Below are 19,411 nucleotides of genomic sequence, written 5' to 3' on the forward strand. Positions count from 1 at the left end.
TGTCACAACCTTACTATGAAGAGAGTAGGTTGTGACCCTCACGCCATGACAAGCAAAGGGGCGTCCCTCAAGAGACGCCCATCCGGCCATATGCGGGCCAACGTAGAAGAATGCCATGATGCGATCGAGGAGGACGATGCATCATCCAACACACCACCACGCAAAGTGGGTATTGAAGACATGTTGAGACACAAGCATAACAGAGACATCAGCATAGACATGAAGGACAAGATAGGCTTGTTGAAGGGCCGGGTAGGGCCCCGGGCCTTAACCTCAAAAGTCGAGGTTTCGGAAGGAATTTGGTCATGCGGTTCGGGAGTTAAGTCCGTCCATATGAAATATGAATGCTCGCCAAGTTTGGTGTCGATCGGACATTGGACGGACAATGCACGACACCGTATGACACCTCACGAAAATCATGTCTACTCCTGGTAGAATGAAAATGGCTCAAAATGTACTATAGGGGGTACCATGGTGTTAGCTCTCCACCACCCCTGGGCCCTGTGGCCTAAGTGAGCTACCCTGTGGCACATACGTGTGTCACAGTGTGGGCGAGCGTGCCGAGACGAGTGTCTCGGGCGACTTCCTTTGAAATGGGTTTTTGAAGGACAGTACCGGACGGCACGGGTGTGCCGGTATTGCGCCCTAGCCCGCGTGTTGGAGGTTGCTACATACACCCGCTATCCGGTACGGTATCCGTAAATGACTCGGCATGGGCACGGGAGGGCCTATGCCTCGATAGAACCCGGATGGATGGATGTTCGGGAAGTCCCGATGAGATGAACGACACGCGGGCCCATTCTCGATGGCACGACTGAACGAGTTATGATGGCCGACGACATCCCGAGACTCGGGATGGCGTCAAGACATATGGACCCCGTCGATGGGGATCGAGATGGCAAGATGAGATGCGACGTTGTATTGAGAGACCTTGGCCCGAGTAGAGGCAAGGTCGAGCCGAACGAGTTGGCCTAGCATAGAGGCAAGTCGGATGTGTCGCAGATGATTGGACATACACGCACAGGCGGCGTGTGTGGTTGGACAAGCTTGGATTCCGCACAAGCGATGTTCGATTGGCGAAGACAAACCTCGTCTAAGGTCCGACGAAGCCACAAAGCCGGGGCGAAAAATATATATGGGGCTTAATTCCCCTTAAGGCTGGTCGTGAGCGTGTATAGATCACGACGCCGCACGGTCAAGAACATAGGACCGTGACACTTAGCTTACTGAAGTCTTAGTACAATGGATAAATTGCAAAAAAAGTTACCTCGGTGGAACTTGTCTCTATCGGTTTGTGTTGTTTACTGCTACAAAGAGGATGAGAACTTAGATCATTTTTTTCTTGCGTTGTCCTATGTCCTATAAGGGTTGGATGTCAGTGTTGAATGAAATTGGCATCCAAACTTTTTTTTTCCCTATTAGAATAGATGAGTCGACGACTGAAGCTTTAGGTGGATGGAATCTTGAAGGAAAAGCCAAGATTATTGGGAGTGGTGCAGCCAGAGGGTTTCTTTGGCACATCTGGAGAGAGAAACTAAAGGACTTTTAAGATAAAATTTTACGTTTTGATTATTTTTGCGATGCTTTTTTTGGTGGGTTTCCAACCGTCGTAAATTCTTTTGTAATTACAACCTTAAACGATTGGACTTTTTTGGCCTTTCTTGTATGCCTTTATCTCTTTTATATAAATAAAGAAGAGTAGAAAGAAAAAAAAGGAGAAGAAAAGAAGAAAGAGGAGGGAAGGGAGAAAGGGAGAAAGGCAAAATAAAAAAGAAAAATTAACTAGTTTTTTTTTAATAATTACAAACTGGTCTTTCCAAGGAGCTGCTGCAGCAGTATGGCACGTCAACTCATACTTATACAACTTCTTTTAATATATTTGGTCGATTTGAGCCCTTTTTGGACCCGTCAACTGACTGAGAGGTCATTTTTGCTATATGCAAAACCGGCCAAACTGAAGAAACACATATACCGGCCGACCAAAGTCAATTTGGCTGGTTTTAGTCGGTTGACATGGTATGTCGGAATATTTTAATTATCCCTACCGCTAGGGGCTAGTATATCCTTTTGGGATCCTGTAGTGAAAAAGGTCTTTTGTAAATGATTGAATTTTATCATAGCTTGGTTGATTTGGCATGTTGATATTCAACTTGTTGACTAGTTTCAGAACGTTATACCTTTTAAGTTCATAATTGTTTAGTCGGAGCACTGATGACATTTTACTTGCCATTTATATATATATTTTTTTTCATTTCAATTTCTTATAACTTATTACTTTACTTGCAGAATTCCAGCTTGAATTTTTGATGCAGTCACTGTTTTTTTCTCGGGTAATGTTCCATACATTTGCTGCTTTTAATTGAATTGTATCAAAGAATTATCTTTCTAACTCTTTTGGCTTGGTGGCAGCTAGGAAGCATGGTCACGTGTGGGACATAGATATGTTTGAACATGTTTCATAGTTGTGTTTGACGAGTGACAAAAAATGTCCTACGTTACTTTTATGATTTTTAATTTTAGACACATTGAAGACACACATGGGACACCACGTCTACGTTTGGACGCATGGGGACACTGAGACATGTCTACCAAAAAAATCTGATGAGAAAATAATAAAAACAACATTTAGTCCAGTCTATTACTAGGCATTTTTCAACCCATTTGTCAATAAAACTTTCGTCTCTAGAAAAAAAGTAATGTTTGTTATATGTCATTCTGTTGTATTATTTTACTACTTTGTTTGGTCTATTGGCTTTAACCAATTACAAATCATTGGAAAAATTCTATCCTTTGGTAGAAGACCTTAAAAGTCTTGTTGTTAATTAACGATTTTCTTCTTTGAACGTCACCACCACCACACCATTGTGGGGTCATGAATTAGTCCAGTTTTCAATGATCTTATGAACCTCTAAATTGCACATTAGGATGAATTACTTCATCTTTAGTTCTCTCTCTTTATCATAACTCAATGTGGCTGCTCTTTTATTGCAGGCTAGTGTTAGTGATGGACAAAATGACAATAACTTGACTAAGGTCATGATTGGTGGACTTTTTATGAGGTAGGTTGAGTTTTCAATCAATTTTATTATTTTTATTTTTTTGGATAAAGAATCGAACTTCTATTTAGAAATAAACGAAAGAATACCTGCATTAAAAAACACACAAAAAGGTCCCACTAAAGGAAGAGAATCCACTCAAGTAAAATAAGACGTAACATATAATTACAAAAAAGTTGTTGTCAATGATGCTAGCAAAACTACCCAAATGAAGGCAACTTCCTCAAGAGCCTATCAATAGTATTAGCTCTTCCATGGATATTTTGCTAGATGAAGAACTTCACATTTTTTTGGAATTTTCACCTTCCAGAGAAAGAAAGGAGAAAACTAATTCAGTAGATGGAGAAGAGTTCAACAAACAATGAAAGAAAGAGCTACAAGTAAAGCCCCTAGTGGAGTCAGAGCTCCAAAGACCGTCCCTACTCCACGGTCTAAACTCAACCTCCTCAATCAAATATAAGAGATCAATGACATCCGTTGATTCCTTATCAGACAAATGGCAACGGACCCAAGTGATAAAGAGTGAGAGCTCCCTGAATGAACAAGCCACCAATCATTTTTCATAGAACTCAGATGGTATAAACGAGGATGTGTATCGCAGAGGGGTCTTATCCCCCATCCAACTTGTCCCCCCAAAAATAATTTTCCTTCCCATCACCCACACAAAAATTGACCAGGTGTGAGAAAGAAGTGAACTCATTGGATATTTCTTTCTAAAGGTTCTTGTAAAGAGCCTTTGATCCCGCCTGACGTCCTCTTGGAAGGATGAGAATTGTACTTGCTTGCTATAATCCTATACCATAGGGTAATAGATTCTAGGGGGAATGCACAATCATTTTGCCAGGAGGGCTTTGTTTCGAGCTTTTAAATTCCCCATTTCTAAATCCTCAGGTTCATTGGCTTTCCCACAACAGAAGGAGCCCTAAAGAGGGAAAAAAAGAAAAAGAAAAAGAAAAAGTAATTGGGAATTCCACTCAAGACTGAATGGATAAGGAGGTACCTTCCGCCTTTAGAGAAGAAACTTCTCTTCCAAGATGCAAGCCCTTTATGCATTATACTCACCATGGGTCCCAAAACAGAGGAATTCTCGGATTATGACCCAAGGGAAGACCAAGATCGGAGGAGGGAAAAGAACCAAATATTTTTTTATTCTTGACAACATTTTATTGAACACAATTGTAGCTAGTTGTATTTATTAATTTGACTAAATGATAACGTTGAGCGTTGAGAGTTACTAGTATGTGCTATTTGACCTTGATTTGATCTTGTGTATATGTATGCAGTTGATTCTTCTTTTTGGATGTGTACTTTTCTAGGGATACTTTTTCGCGCCCTCCATGCACATTAGTTCAACCAGCCATGCGGGCTGTTACAGATGACTTTTTGCATGTCCCAGAATTTGGTAATTTCTGACTGACCTTTTGTATAATTTCAAGAAATCATTCTTGGTTCTGTAGCTGTATAATGTGCATTTACGATTTGAGATTTGAAATGCATCTTGTCTAATGCTGATGATGACGACTTTTTTGCTGGACAGCTAAGAACTTTTGCCCACCAATATATCCTTTCAAGGACAAGCAATGGGGATCAAGTGGAAATGTTCCTTTATTGTGCCTCCACTCTGTGCAGGTCAAGCCTTCTCCAGTCCCCCCATCTTTTGCTACCCAGACAGTCATCCACTGCCAACCTCTCACAGTATGTAAAATATTCTAGAAAAAGACCATTCTAGTTACCTAAACGTATTTGAAACCATAATTTCTCTAAGCTTCTTTTCTATTTTTGTACTTCTTTTCCAGATTCATCTTCAGGAAAAATCTTGTTTGAGAATATCATCTTTCCTAGCTGATGGAATAGTTGTGAATCCTGGTTCTCTTTTACCGGATTTCTCCATTAGTTCTATGATACTTTCTCTCAAGGAGTTAGATGTTACTGTTCCCCTAGACATAGCCAAGTCTACTGATTATCATAGCAGCTGGGATGGTATCTCTCAAAGCGCTTTTGATGGAGCTCGGCTTCATATTAAGAACATGCAATTTTCTGACTCACCTTCTCTGAATCTTAGACTACTGAATTTGGATAAGGACCCTGCTTGCTTCTGTCTCTGGGAAGGTCAACCAGTTGATGCTAGCCAGAAGAAATGGGCCACCAGCGTGTCTCAGATTAGTTTATCGTTAGAAACATACAACAAAGTGACTGGATCTAAGAGCTCTGGTGCTATTTTAGCCTTGTTGAGATGTGTGGAGCTGATAGACGTTTCCATTGAAGTAGCTATGGCCACTGCAGATGGAAGAGCATTAACAGCTGTTCCTCCTCCTGGGGGTGTTGTGAGAGTTGGGGTTTCCTGTCAACAGTGTCTATCAAACACTTCAATTGATCAATTATTTTTCGTTCTAGATCTTTATGCATACTTTGGGAAAGTTACTGAAAAGATAGCCCTTGCTGGAAAGAAAAATCGACCAAAAGAAGGTATGAGTAACTTGCTGGTTGGAAAGCTTGTGGATAAGGTACCAAGCGATACTGCTGTCAGTTTATTGGTCAGGAACCTTCAACTTAGATTTCTGGAGTCTTCTTCCACAATTGTTGAGGAACTGCCACTTGTTCAATTTATTGGCAACGATTTGTTCATCAAAGTTTCTCACAGAATGCTTGGTGGTGCGGTTGCTATTTCATCCACACTACGATGGGATAATGTTGAAGTGGATTGTGTAGACACCGAAGGAAATATTGCATATGGCAATGGAACCGTTTCCACTTCAATTGAAAATGGTTCTCTTATGAATGGGAATGGATTATCTCAACTAAGAGCAATCCTTTGGGTAGATAACAAAAGGGATAGACTTACAAATTCATTTCTCGATGTTAGCATCGTGCATGTGATTCCCTTAAATGAGCGGGACATGGAGTGTCATAGTTTGAATGTGTCAGCTTGTATTGCTGGGGTGCGCCTAAGTGGAGGAATGAACTACGCTGAAGCCTTGCTGCATCGATTTGGAATTCTTGGTCCTGATGGGGGTCCTGGAAAGGGTCTGATGAAAGGACTGGAGAATTTACGGGCCGGGCCACTTGCTAAACTTTTTAAAACTTCACCTCTTCTTGCTGACAGTTTAGAAGGTACAGGAACTTGAAATATGTTGGCTGTTTTAGAATTACATTTTTCATGCACACCAATTTTAATCTTTGACTTTAAGGATGCATGTTATCTTCTGTTCTCGTCACAGATGTTTCCGTTGGTATCTGTCTCCCTTAAATTATTTTGAAACAAAATTTTTACAATCTACAAGTTCCAATTTTCTGTGTGGATTTTCAGGAGATGGGAAAGAAGGTCCTCTATTGCAATTAAGAAAGGCAGATGATGTGGACGTTTCCATAGTTCTTAAAAATTGGTTATTTGCACTTGAAGGTGCAGAGGAAATGACAGAAAGATCGTGGCTTTATGATTCTAACAATGTTGGCAGAGAAGAGAGGTGTTGGCACACTTCTTTCCAGATCTTCCGAGTAAAAGCGCAGAGTAGACCAAAGGATCTACTTAATGGCAAAGGAAAATCATGTGGAGCTCAACAATATCCCGTGGAGTTGGTGACAGTAAGCAAACGACCCCCCACCAAACAGAATAATTGAAATTACATAAATTTAATTTATACTAACTAATTAGCAACTTGCAGTTTTTTCCCCGTGCTTCTGATTTTATTGAACCATTCTCTTTCGGACTTTCTCTACGCTTTTGTTTAAGTCACATCCATATGCATGAGCTTGAAATATTTGAGTCAAATTTAGGTCAGCGTAGAAGGCCTGCAAACATTGAAGCCCCAGGTTCAAAAGAACACCCACCATACTGTTTCTCTCCGCAATGGGGTTAATGAAATGGTCGAGCCACTCGGAGGGATAAATCTTGAAGCTCGCATGGTGGTGTCTGAGGATGCTGTTGACGTTGAGATGGCCAACTGGATTATGGAAAACTTGAAGTTCTCTGTCAGGCATCCGGTATTTGACAATCAATTTTCTTTGTGTTCAACATCATCTGTTGTACTTAGGAACCCATTTCACACATGTTATTCCATGATAGATTGAGGCCGTTGTTACAAAGAATGAGCTGCAACATATTGCCTTACTATTCAAGTCGGAAGTTGATTCAATGGGTCGAATTGCTGCTGGAATTCTTAAGCTACTAAAGCTGGAGGGTTCTATTGGTCAAGCCACCTTAGATCAGCTGAACAACCTTGGTATGTCAGTTTGCTAAGTGATGTATCTCAACGCCATGATTACTAGGTTCTTGAAAAGTTCTATGCTTCTGTTGCGATAGAAGACTGTTATATTAACCTTACGATCAACTAATTCCCTGGGCCTCCTTTTGTTTCATTTATTTTTTACCTTATGAAGAGAGTATCCACTAAGTTGACACAATTAGTCACGTTTCAAATTTCACTACTGGAATTTACACTCCAATCGGGTTTTGTGCACATGATGAACTACTCCATTCTAGGTCACTTAAACAGCAACAAATATTTACTGATTGATGCTTAATTTCAGGAAGTGGGAGTATTGACAAGATCTTCGTTCCAGAAAAGCTTAGCAGGGGAGGAAGTAGTGTGGCCAGTTTGGGGATCTCTCCTTCGGCATATTTGATTGGGGCAAGCCCAAGACCAACCACCGAATCTACAGTGACTTCCCTGGAGCAGGCTGTTCTTGATTCCCAATCTAAATGCACTTCTCTCATGACTGAACTCAGTAGTTCAGATTCGGCATTACATGTTGCAACTATTAAACAACTCTACGAGAAACTTGATAGCATGCAGACTTTGCTGTCAAGATTGCGGAGTCAAATCTGATTTGAATCTGCTGTTGTCTCGCTTTCCCATGGCTTTATGCAATTGGAGGTTCCTTGACTCAGCTACCGTGAAGTGACCAATATTTACTCACGGTCTGTGGAACCTGCAGTTTCCATGCTCGTTTCCCCTGCAACTCACAGGGCAATTCAAGAATTGTGTATTTGAAGATAAAAAGAGGTAATTTCCCATTCATATAGCTCACCATTCTTTCTCCAGTATATATACATATATAGATATGTATAGGAATTCAAGTTGAGTGCATGTAATATAGCTCGGAAGAAATGATAACATTTCATTTTTGTAGACTTGGATTCTTCACTTAAAAGTAAGGACTTTTTTACATGATTTTGCTATGAAAGATATATGATGCTCCTTCATGTAGAAAGTTTTGCTCCAATTAAAGTCAAAGGTCCATACATTTGTCATTATTTTATTTTGACATGGAAGAGGTCTATCTAACATTCATAAATACAGGCATGAAATGTTGAATCATGACCACTGACAGACTAGAAGTTTCCAAAAGGTATTATAAAAGATCTTACAACTTGTTACTGGGAATCGGTCAAACAAACGTTGAAGATTGAGAATTCAGTATTGCTTATCAAATGATAGATGCTTTAAATTTTTTTTTTTTTTTATGGCCATTAAGTGATTCCATCATAGAGTTCTTGAGTTACATTTGTCCATTATTAATCTTACTTGAAACCCACTTAAAGAAAGTATGGCGGCAAGCTTTTACTTGCAGATTTTAACGGTAACAATAAAATATATCTAGTTTATTTTGGGATTATTGATGGCCATATTTCTTTTTCTTAAGAAATGGAGCGAGCAAAAAGTAAAATCCCTACTTTGTTCATTATTTCTAACGGACTAGCATTTGAAAAGTCAAAAGAACAATGTTTCTTTTTGTTGCCTTCCTTTGTATATGTATCCACCGCTTGAGTGAGAAAGTGAAGACTGAGTTAGAATCAGCCAGTTGCACCAAATCTATCCTATCTTCAAATTCAATAGTTGGGTTCACCTAAAATGTCAGCTTGAGTGAGAAAGTGAAGACTGAGTTAGAATCAGCCAGTTGCACCAAATCTATCCTATCTTCAAATTCAATAGTTGGGTTCACCTAAAATGTCATTTATGTTAAAAAAAAAAAAAATTCGAAGTTCCTTAAATCCAAAGATAGAAATTCAAAGCATAGAAATTCAAAGCAAAGGTCGGAAACTTCAAGTGAAAATTCAACTTGGTTCTAGAATTGCAATGGCGGTGCAAGTTTTTTTTGGTTTTTCCTCTGGCGAAGAACTTATTTTTCAACAAGCTTTCGAGGTTTATATCTTAGGCTACCGATCACATCACAAGTAGGTATGAAATCAGTCCCCAACAACTTTTCTTTGATTCACCATATTTAAGTTCAATAAAGAAATTAAGGGGAGAAAGCCACTAGGTATGAAATCAGTCCCCAACAACTTTTCTTTGATTCACCATATTTAAGTTCAATAAAGAAATTAAGGGGAGAAAGCCACTGCACCTGTTATAAGATTCGTGTTACACTTATGATTAGTCCTTGATTTTCAAGTAATTAGGAGACTACCCTACATCAAATAATATCTCTCTTCAAGAAGCTACCTCAAGAATGAATGCTATCTCATGATAAGCTTTAGGTAGCTTTTGATTTTCAAGTAATCAATATTTTTGATTTAACTCAGTACAAACTAATGATATAAGATACACCTACTCACATGTCTGTCTTCATACGGACGATTTAGATCTCGTTTACAATAAGTACAAAATGAATCCTATCAACAATTTGAAGCATTAAACCTTATTATTCATATACTATAGACCTTTTAAATTATTTTAAATTATTTTTAAGTTATTACCATCACGTAATTCTCCCTTATATCAACGAGTCTGAAAAGATATTTTAATGTAAAAGGAAGGAGTACAAAAAAGTATCCAACAAACAAATAAGCTTATCCACTCTGTTTCCCTCTGTTGTTCAGCTTCATTACAACATGGCTTGTTTACATCTCCACCTCCTGTGTGCCCCAAACCCCCTTCTTCTTCTTCCTCAATCTCAGCCCACTTTCACAAACCCATTACAAATTACACCCAAGCGCCGCCTCTCACTCAAATGCAGCTCAGAATCCTCCGAATCCGACCCCAATTTCCCATCCCCAAATCCCGACTTCGGCGCCCTAAACCAACCAGAGAGCTTCCCAATCGAGAAGCGGAGGAGATCCGAAATAGTCCGCCAAAGAAGACCCTCAAAGGACATCGTGAAGCCGGACCCACCCAACTTCGAAATTGGGTGGAAGAGGACGAAAGAGATCAATTTGGAGAAGCCGGTGGGGTGGATGATAATGGACTTTCTGGAGAAGCTGGAAGAGCTAATGGAGAGGGAGTTTGGGTCGACGGAGTTGCTTGCCAAAGTGGGAGAGATTGTAGCGGAGAGGGCGAGAGAGGAGGCGGAGATCTTGCTAGACGACGGCAAAGTGGAGGACAGAATGGTTACAGAGCTGTTTAGGGTGTTGAAGTTGATGGAGATGGATTTGGCTATGGTCAAGGCGGCTGTTAAAGATGAGACCTTGAGTGAGCGGCTTGCTCAGGCCAAAGCAAGGTGCAGGCAAGCTATACTTGTTGCTAATTCTTTCTGAATAATACCGCTTCATTCTTTGTGTGGTTTTAGTTTAGATAATGATCTGAAGCTATTTTTTTTTTTTTTTTTTTTTTTTTTTTTTTTTTTTTTTTTTTTTTTTNAGACTCACTAATTTGTGAAATCTCACCCACTAACGATAGAACACTCTGATACCACTATGTAAAAGTACTACTCACGAAATTGTAAAGGAGACGTCGAGAGAGGAGAGACAAGGAGACAAATAACACTGATTTTATAAAAAATCTTTTCTACTGCTTTCTATTTCTTGCTCCGCTTCTTTTTCAAATTAACTTTAGTAACAAATTAATGCATTTTAAGTTTATTTCAACAAAATTCTCCCATAAACGTAAATGATCCTTACATCTGTCATGCCAATCATCTTCTTGTATTTGTTGAAAAGTATTTTCGGTAGCGGTTTTGTAAAGATGTCCGCAACTTGATCCTGACTTGCCACATGCAGCAATTATATGTTTCCTTCCTTCACATGATATCGGATAAAGTGAAATCGAATGTCAATGTGTTTGCTTCTTTCATGGTTCACTGGGTTCTTTGCCAATTCAATTGCTGATTTGTTGTCAACTTGAATCACGGTTGCACCACGTTGCTTTAGCTCCATCTTGCTCAACAAATTTCTAAGCAATATCGAGTGACACACACACCAAGATGCTGCCACATACTCAGCTTCACACATCGAGAGTGTCACAATCGATTGTTTCTTTGAAAGCCAAGTAAATGCTGTGTTGTCCATGAAGAATACATAGCCCAATGTACTTTTCCGATCGTCTATGTCTCTGCATCAATCACTGTCAGAGTAACCAACTATTTTGTAATCTTCTGTTTTCGAGTAGAATAACCCAAGTGACAACTGTTCCTTGGATGTAACGTAGGACTCGCTTCAACGCCTTCCAATGTGAATAAATTGGCTCCTCCATGAACCGGCTTATAATGCCGACACTTAATGAAAGATCTGGCCTTGTGCATGTAAGATAGCGAAGGCTTCCTACTAGGCTCCGGTACCTATTTGTATCTACTCGTTCTCCTTCATCGTACTTTGAGAGTTTTGCACCTGGTTCCATTGGTGTTGATACCGGGTTGCAATTTTCCATCTTGTACTTCTTCAAAATCTCCTTTGTATATTTCTCTTGTGATATAAAAATACCCGTCTCTCCTTGTTTAACCTCCAAACCAAGGAAAAACTTCAACAAGCCAAAGTCTGTCATCTCAAATTCTCGTGTCATTGTGCTTTTAAACTCTTCTATCATTTCATCATTGTTGCCTGAAAAGATGAGGTCATCGACATAAAGAGCAACAAGTATCACATTACCTCCACTCTTCTTTGTGTAAAGTGCATGCTCGTGGGGATATTGCTTGTACCCGTTCTCCTTGAAGTATGTATTGATACGAGTATTCCATACTCGCGATGCTTGCTTTAACCTGTAAAGCGCCTTCTTCAATTTTAGTACCTTCTTCTCTTCTCCAATTTTCATGTATCCGGGTGGTTGTTCGAAGTAAACTTCTTCTTCAAGTACACCATTCAAGAATGCCGACTTGACATCTATTTGAAAAATCGGCCATTTGAATTGAGCTGCTTGGAAAATGAGTAATCGGATTGTCTCCATTCTAGTGACGGGAGCAAACACTTCGACATAGTCGATTCCCGCCTTTTGCTTGTATCCCTTCGCAACAAGTCGCGCCTTGTACCACTCAATCTTGCCTTGAGCATTCATCTTTTTCTTGAATACCCACTTCACACCTATGGGCTAACTTCCTTCCGGTAATTCTGTCATCTCCCATGTATTGTTGTAATGAATCGCTTTAATCTCCTCATCCATGGCAGTTTGTCACTTCTTGTCTCGCACCGCCTCTTCAAAGCTGATATTTTCAGCATCTGCCAGAGGACATACAAGGTGTACCTCATTTGNTCATTACACCATCCTTTTGCAATAAATGTATCGTACCTCGACCTTTGGCCTCCACCTTTGACGCATCTCCAAATGACACATGACCATCTTCNAGTTCATCTTCACCATCGTAAATTTCTGAGTCTGTTGGTGCAACGACTGATGATTCTCCAACTTCGATATTGACTTTCGTCGAATTGTTCCAGTCCCATTCGCTTGCTTCATTTACTCACACATCACGACTCNAACTCGTGACTGCACATGTGGTTGCTTGCCCCTGAGACGAGGTACCACAGAGTATCGTTGTTGATGTTGTCTTCTTGAGCCATCAAGAGAAGACCTTNTTGCTTATCAGGTCAAGTAGCTTGTATCCTCTTGTCTTCTCATCATATCCAATAAAAATATACCTTTTGCTTTTNTTCCTTTCACCCTTTTTCCGGCTCGACAATCTTTTGCAACATGCCCCACTCTACCAAAAATTTTCGAAGTTTCAATTATTCGCATAGTGACCATATTTTGACATTTATAACACTGAATGTTGGAATAGGTTGATCGGCCGCCTCTTCCTTGACTGTGTCCTCTTCCACGCCAATTTGCTTGNTATTGTAGGCTTTTGTCCGCTCCAAGCCTCTTGTGGTGTTTTATCCTCTAACTTCGCATGTGGACATCGATTTTGTACGTAAATGGCGCATTGCACGGCTTCNATTCTTCATAACTGCTGCCTTGACCACCTCGACCATTTCTGCGACTTCCACGACCTCTACCTNTTTTCTCTTGGCCACACCATTTTGTTGAGGGGTGTGCGGTGCGGTTAGAAATCGCCTTGTGCCTTGCTCCTCGCAATACTCCATGAAAGTCGTCGAAGTATACTTGCCACCTCTATCGGATCGTACAGCTTTGATGTGNAAAGATGAAGACGTGGAGGCTCTGTGGCACAAGAAGTATGAGAATCATGCAACAAAAACAAATGGTGGAAGGATTACCCAAATTAAAGGAAGCTGNATTTTTCGTAAGTAATCATCGATAATGGAAATGAAATGCCTCTTTCCTTTGAAAGACTCAGGGGTAATTAGTCCACATATATCTGTATGGATCAACTCGAGAGGTTGNCATTTTACAATGTTAGGAAGCAACAACAACAAAAATTTCCAAAGAAAAGCAAATGAAGAGCATCAAACAAACTGTAATTAATTCATGGAGATCTTTGTGGACCCATCACTCCAACCTCTCACANTCTTCTTTTGAATTGAGGTTCTCATATGCTTGCTGAGTGTCACAATCGCACTTTTGATGGCAGCAGACTTGCGATTGTGCAACACTCACTTTCCAACGACAAGTGAGCTAAGCCAATTCGTTCNTTGCTGGCACTTGTAGATGATTTTTCTCGCAAGACATGGATTTATTTTCTTGCAGATAAATCAGAAGCTTTTGAAACATTCAAAAACTTCAAAAATCTTGTTGAAAATGAAGCAAAAACAGTCATATGTGGACTCAGTACTGACCGGGGAGGAGAATTTACGTCAAATGAATTCAACAAGTTCTGCAAAGATAACGAGATCAAGCAACAACTAACAATTTCTTATACTCCCCAGCAAAACGGAGTTGCAGAAAGAAGGAATCGGATCATCATGAGCATGGTATGGTGTCTTTTATCTGAGAAAGAGATGCCGAAGAAGTTGTGGCCGGAAGCAGCTNTCACAATGATGCCTTGTCTTCTACGTCAACTCGCAATACTTTTCTCGTATGCTTCTTAAGTTCAGTTTGTACATCCGNTGGAAATCAAGGACATGGTTCCTGAGGAGAAGTGGTCGGGCATAAAACCAAATGTGGAATACTTTAGAGTATTTTGTTCAATTGCACATGTCCATATTCTCGAACAGAAGAGAACTAAACTTGATGATCGAAGTCTCAAATGTGTCTTACTTGGAGTTAGTGATGTATCTAAGGCCTATCGCCTGTATGATCCAGCAACAAAGAAGATAATTGTGAGTAGGGATGTCATATTTGAAGAAGGTGCAAAATGGGACTAGAATTCAAGTACAAAAAATGCAGAGCGGGATGTGTTCGCTTGGGGAGATGATGATAATATTGCTGCAGAAGAATCGGAAGGAAGAGAGACTGATGGAGAAGGAGATTCAAATGAAGAAGCAAACGACAGGTTAGAAGAAATCCAAGAAATGGATGAATCTTCCCCAGAGTTGCCCCAACAAACAAGACAAAGGAGAGAGCCAGTTTGGATGCGCAGTTATGAAATAGGTGAACACCTATTTGAAGAAGAAGAAGTGGCAGGAGGCTTTTCACATCTCCAATGATGATCCTGTGAACTTTGAAGAAGCAGTAAAGGAAAAGAAGTGGCATGAGGCTATGAAACTTGATATTCAAGCTATTGAAAGAAATCAGACATGGGAACTTGTGACATTGCCGCATCAAGCAAAGAAAGTCGGTGTCAAGTGGGTCTTTAAGACGAAACTGAATAAAGAAGGCAAAGTAGACAAATGTAAAGCGAGACTCGTCGCTAAGGGATACTCGCAAAAGGCTGGAGTAGATTACAATGAAGTTTATGCACCAGTAGCTCGATAGGATACAATCAGAATTCTGGTGGCAGTAGCAGCTCAACGTGGATGGTGCATCTATCAACTTGACGTCAAAAGTGCTTTTCTATACAGTGAATTAAACGAGGAGGTATATGTTGATCAGCCTGAAGGTTTTGTCAAAAAGGGAGAAGAGAACAAGGTTTATCGACTGAGGAAATCTCTCTACGGCCTGAAACAAGCACTGAGGGCTTGGTTAAGCAAAATCGAGAGTTATTTTAAGAAGGAAGGATTTGAGAGAAGTAATTATGATCACACCTTGTTCTTGAAGAGAATTGAAAGAAAATTGTTATTGGTTTGCCTGTATGTTGATGATTTGATTTACACAGGAGATAATGAGAATATGTGCAAATGTTTCAAGTTATCAATGCAACAGAGAGTTTGAGATGATAGACTTAGGAAAAATGAAGTTCTTCCCTGGAGTTGAAGTTTATCAAAACGAAGGAGGAATTCATTTGTGCCAAAAGAAGTATGCTAAGGAAGTATTGGAAAGGTTCAATATGTCGAATTGTAATGCTATAAATAATCCAATAGTCCTTGGCACCTTCTTGTCAAACTTAGGCAGCAAAAGTATCGATGCAACATTGTACAAACAACTAGTAGGATGCTTAATGTACCTTACGATAACTCGTCCCGACTTAATGTTTGTGGTTTGCTTGATTTCTCGTTATATGGCTGATCCCAAAGAAGAACATATGCTGATTGCTAAAAGGGTACTGAGATATTTAAAAGGCACATTAGATGTTGGAGTTTATTACAAATGAAGTAAGGATGTAAATCTTTTGGGATACACAAACAGTGATTATGCGCGAGATATTGACGATAGGAAAAGCACTTCAGGCTATGTTTTCTTTCTAAATAGAGCAGTAATATGTTGGAGTTCAAGGAAGCAAGGAATTCTCACACTATCATCTACAGAAGCTGAATATGTAGTTGTCACTGCAAGTGCATGTCATGGTGTTTGGCTTAAGGGAATTCTAAAGGAGCTAGGTGTTCAAAGCAGCGAGTGCATCGATATCATGTGTGACATCAGTTCAACAATCAAATTGTCTAAGAACCCAGTTATGCATCAAAGGACAAAACATATTGATGTCAGCATCGATATCACGTGTGACAGTAGTTCAGTAATCAAATTGTCTAAGAACCCAGTTATGCATCAAAGGACAAAACATATTGATGTCAGGTATCATTACTTGCGTAATTTGTTAACTAATGGGACTGTGAGGTTAGTGTTTTGCGGAACTGAAGATCAAGTGACAGACATAATGACTAAACCAATTAAGCTAGATCAATTTGTGAAATTCAGAGGCATGCTTGGAGTACGACAACTTGAGTAAACTGATTTTGTTTCACCATACTTCAGTTTACGGGGAGGAATCTATTTTCAAATAGCTAATTGTAGGAGTTGATTTGTTTTTTGATTCGGTTTGTTATTATGTTTTGTAAGGCTTTATAAAAGCCAGATATCCTTCAATTAACACAATTAGTTCGCTTTACCTCCAACACTCACTCACCATGTTTACATTCGAGTAGTTTAAGTCGCTCATATATGCACTCAATTTTGAGAAAACACTTTTATTCTCAATATCACCTCTCAAAATTTGATGTGGAGAAGCCAAATGAATTTACAATCTAATAAGTAGTTGTACGCTTTGGATACAAGTAAGCGAAGTATATACTTTTGAAAATATTCCGAAATCAAACAAGAATTGGATTATATGAAATGGATGACAAGAAAATTCAAAAGATTTAAACCAGGTTAACACGGATGAAAGGTGATGAAAGGTTGGAATAGGTTTAAGTTCTCTAAGATATAACTTTTTGCATATCCAAAATTAAGGTGGTAAAAGAGTGAAGTTACAATCTCATACAACACCGAGATGAGAGGATTAATAGCAAAGAACAACTGAAATTAAATACCAATAACTATAAAAGTTATTTTGCCTGTTAACTCTTACAAAGTTAAGAATAATGGAATAACTTAAAATGAGTTATAATTTAAAATCAATAGTTGAAACATAGGAGTTACAATGTGAAAAAACGTGTAATATGGAAGATTAAATGTCAAAATGTTAAATCAATATACAAATGTCATAAATATCCTATCAAATGAGCAATTTTAAAGTTAAACAAACATGTGTTGAGTGGAAAAACAATGGATCAAAACAAGAACACATATACTTGTATAGTAGTTTTTATATTAAAAAATCAGTTATAGAAAACGGCACTTTTCAACCAAATAAGTGACTCTATTATCGATTTGGTTGGAAGAATTGCTTTATGTATGATGACATGTGCTCGGTGGCCCTGCATGCGTCATATGTGTGATATGCTTTGATATGTGGTGTTATGTTATGTGTGTTTATGTGATATGCCAAATAATATTATGATATAAAGGAAATATCATGTTATGTTGTGAGTGTCATGATGTACTATGATATGTTATGTTAGGCAATGATATTCTATAACATGCCATGATACGTTTTTAAAATATATTAAAGGAATGTTTCCACGGTTAATAACTATGTCATGCATATAGCAGCAACTCTATTTCAATAGAAAAAATAGGGTTCTATTGATTTTGTAGCTAGCTTACGTAGACTTAACATGTTCCATGATCCCACCATTGATGTTCCATCGCCATTAGGATGTCATGGGTAAGATAACAAAAAGTTATATTGAATGTCATTGTTAAATGCATTGCCGTCGACGAGTTATTCAGTTAACTAAGTTCCATGTTTATTATGATATAATGTTTACAAAGAGAAGTAGACTTAAGAATAAATATGCGGTAGTTATAGAATCATGTCATCTAGCTGACATGGAAGAAGAAACAATGAAAAAACACAAATAGAACGAATGGAACCAACACTTGAATAATTCTAACATGTCCAATAAATAAGCATTTTGAGAAAAAAATTGATTCACTAAAGCGTTTTTCTAAGGGTATTCAAAAAATTTGACAATTGAAAAAACTCAAACGAACCAGTTGATTATGAACTTATTTAAGTTTAAAATTAAAACTAACCTAAATTTATGGTTTATTTTTTTAAAAGAATACATTTATGTTTAAAATCCAATTATATATACACATATTTATTTAAAATAGTTTTTTTTTTTTTTTTAACTCTTTTAGAAAGTAATTTTTCAAGATATATATGCAAATGAATTGTAAATCTAAATTAAAGGTAGAAAAATAATAAGTTAAGAATTTCTTCCAATCTCCATCATTGATTCATTGACAGTGCTGTCATTTCATCCCTTTAAACGTACAATGATCATAATTAACGCAACTGCATGCATTGCATTTGTAGCATGACAGCCTTACATAAATTGCTTCTGAAAGCGATGGATTATCATCCAACTTTGAAATACGCTCATCATTTAGTCTTTTTCCATGCTTAATTCTTCTTTCCGGATTACTCTATGATTTTGACTATATAATCATCGACAAAACTCACATCAACTTAACCTTTTGTTTTGGTCTATCAGCTTTTCCCTTTTCAAATCAGCCACAAAGGTGTTAGAAACAGCATCAGTCGGTGAATCCTATGATATACTTGTTCCTATCGTTTAAGATCACGGATAAGCGGTTCAATTATTTGGCCATTTGTATGATTTACAAGATTTTTAACGTGTTGGAGATTCAATCGTTGCATCTTTTTAAAGTATAATGACTAAATTGTGTTAGATTCGGTGGGAATGTTTGATTAATCCACCACACCTAAATGGTGTAAAAGTTATCTTATTTTATTCAAATAAATTACAAGGATATATAAATATTAATAAATGGAACGATAGCAGATATTTGCCTTATAATAAAATATAAAATATAATATATATGGTAAACTATAATTTATTACTAAATATCCTTAACCTTCTCGAACTTAATATTTACTTATGAGTTCAGTTTGTTAGAATCACTCAACAACGCATACGCTCGATCGAAATGAACATAAAGATCAGATAGAGAAAATTAAAAGATGAATATTGGTTAAAAATTTTATGGAAGACGGTACAATAAATAAATAAATAAATATATATATATATATATATTCAATTTATTAAATATAGCTTTGAAAGATTTAAACCTATCAAATCTTTACTAAATATCTATTATATATATCTACCATATCTACGAAATAGCTACCATTATATTTATATTTGTACCAGATCTTTTACAGTAGATAGGCCCGTTCCCTACTTAAGAGTAAGAAAATTTAATAGTTACTTAATTTGACGGTCTATTCTCCGGTTTAGTTTTTGAAATACAATTTTATCTATTTTTCTATGTAGTTTCTAGAAGGAATAATCTTATCGGTAACTATACGAAACTATTAATATATAAATCCTTAGTTGTTGTGGAGTTTTCCATCTCGGACTGAGA

The 19,411-nt window shown here is 38.1% G+C and overlaps 2 protein-coding genes across 3 annotated transcripts in view; both read left to right on the top strand.

Moving 5' to 3' along the window:
* LOC111783806 overlaps nucleotides 1-8,275 on the top strand; it is a 23,194-nt gene extending 14,919 nt beyond the window's left edge. Inside the window, exons 12-20 of the mRNA XM_023664647.1 lie at nucleotides 2,287-2,330; nucleotides 2,992-3,059; nucleotides 4,373-4,458; nucleotides 4,594-4,751; nucleotides 4,853-6,167; nucleotides 6,364-6,638; nucleotides 6,831-7,037; nucleotides 7,120-7,276; nucleotides 7,584-8,275. Of these exons, the coding sequence (XP_023520415.1) occupies nucleotides 2,287-2,330; nucleotides 2,992-3,059; nucleotides 4,373-4,458; nucleotides 4,594-4,751; nucleotides 4,853-6,167; nucleotides 6,364-6,638; nucleotides 6,831-7,037; nucleotides 7,120-7,276; nucleotides 7,584-7,882 (2,609 nt within the window). The 3' untranslated portion in view covers nucleotides 7,883-8,275. The remainder of the gene's footprint in view (nucleotides 1-2,286; nucleotides 2,331-2,991; nucleotides 3,060-4,372; nucleotides 4,459-4,593; nucleotides 4,752-4,852; nucleotides 6,168-6,363; nucleotides 6,639-6,830; nucleotides 7,038-7,119; nucleotides 7,277-7,583) is intronic.
* Nucleotides 8,276-9,792: 1,517 nt separating this feature from the next.
* On the top strand, nucleotides 9,793-11,538 carry LOC111783811. 2 transcript variants are annotated; one of them, XM_023664652.1, is made up of 2 exons: nucleotides 9,793-10,493; nucleotides 10,993-11,538. In XM_023664652.1, the coding sequence occupies exons 1-2, from the start codon at nucleotides 9,889-9,891 to the stop codon at nucleotides 11,018-11,020; spliced, it is 633 nt and encodes a 210-aa protein (XP_023520420.1). In that variant the 5' UTR covers nucleotides 9,793-9,888; the 3' UTR covers nucleotides 11,021-11,538. The 2 variants fall into 2 exon arrangements, with proteins under 2 accessions (XP_023520420.1, XP_023520419.1); XM_023664651.1 differs by having other exon boundaries at nucleotides 11,143-11,538.
* The last annotated feature ends 7,873 nt before the right edge of the window (nucleotides 11,539-19,411 follow it).

This window comes from Cucurbita pepo, unplaced genomic scaffold (assembly GCF_002806865.2).
Source record: "Cucurbita pepo subsp. pepo cultivar mu-cu-16 unplaced genomic scaffold, ASM280686v2 Cp4.1_scaffold000102, whole genome shotgun sequence".
Lineage (NCBI taxonomy): Eukaryota > Viridiplantae > Streptophyta > Magnoliopsida > Cucurbitales > Cucurbitaceae > Cucurbita > Cucurbita pepo.

Bases quoted from the DNA above. Each gene is read 5' to 3' on its own strand.
- LOC111783811 (XM_023664651.1), top strand. From the start codon at position 9,889: ATGGCTTGTTTACATCTCCACCTCCTGTGTGCCCCAAACCCCCTTCTT. The intron at 10,494-11,142 runs GTGCAGGCAAGC...ACGTTGCTTTAG, and splicing joins CTTGCTCAGGCCAAAGCAAG to CTCCATCTTGCTCAACAAAT.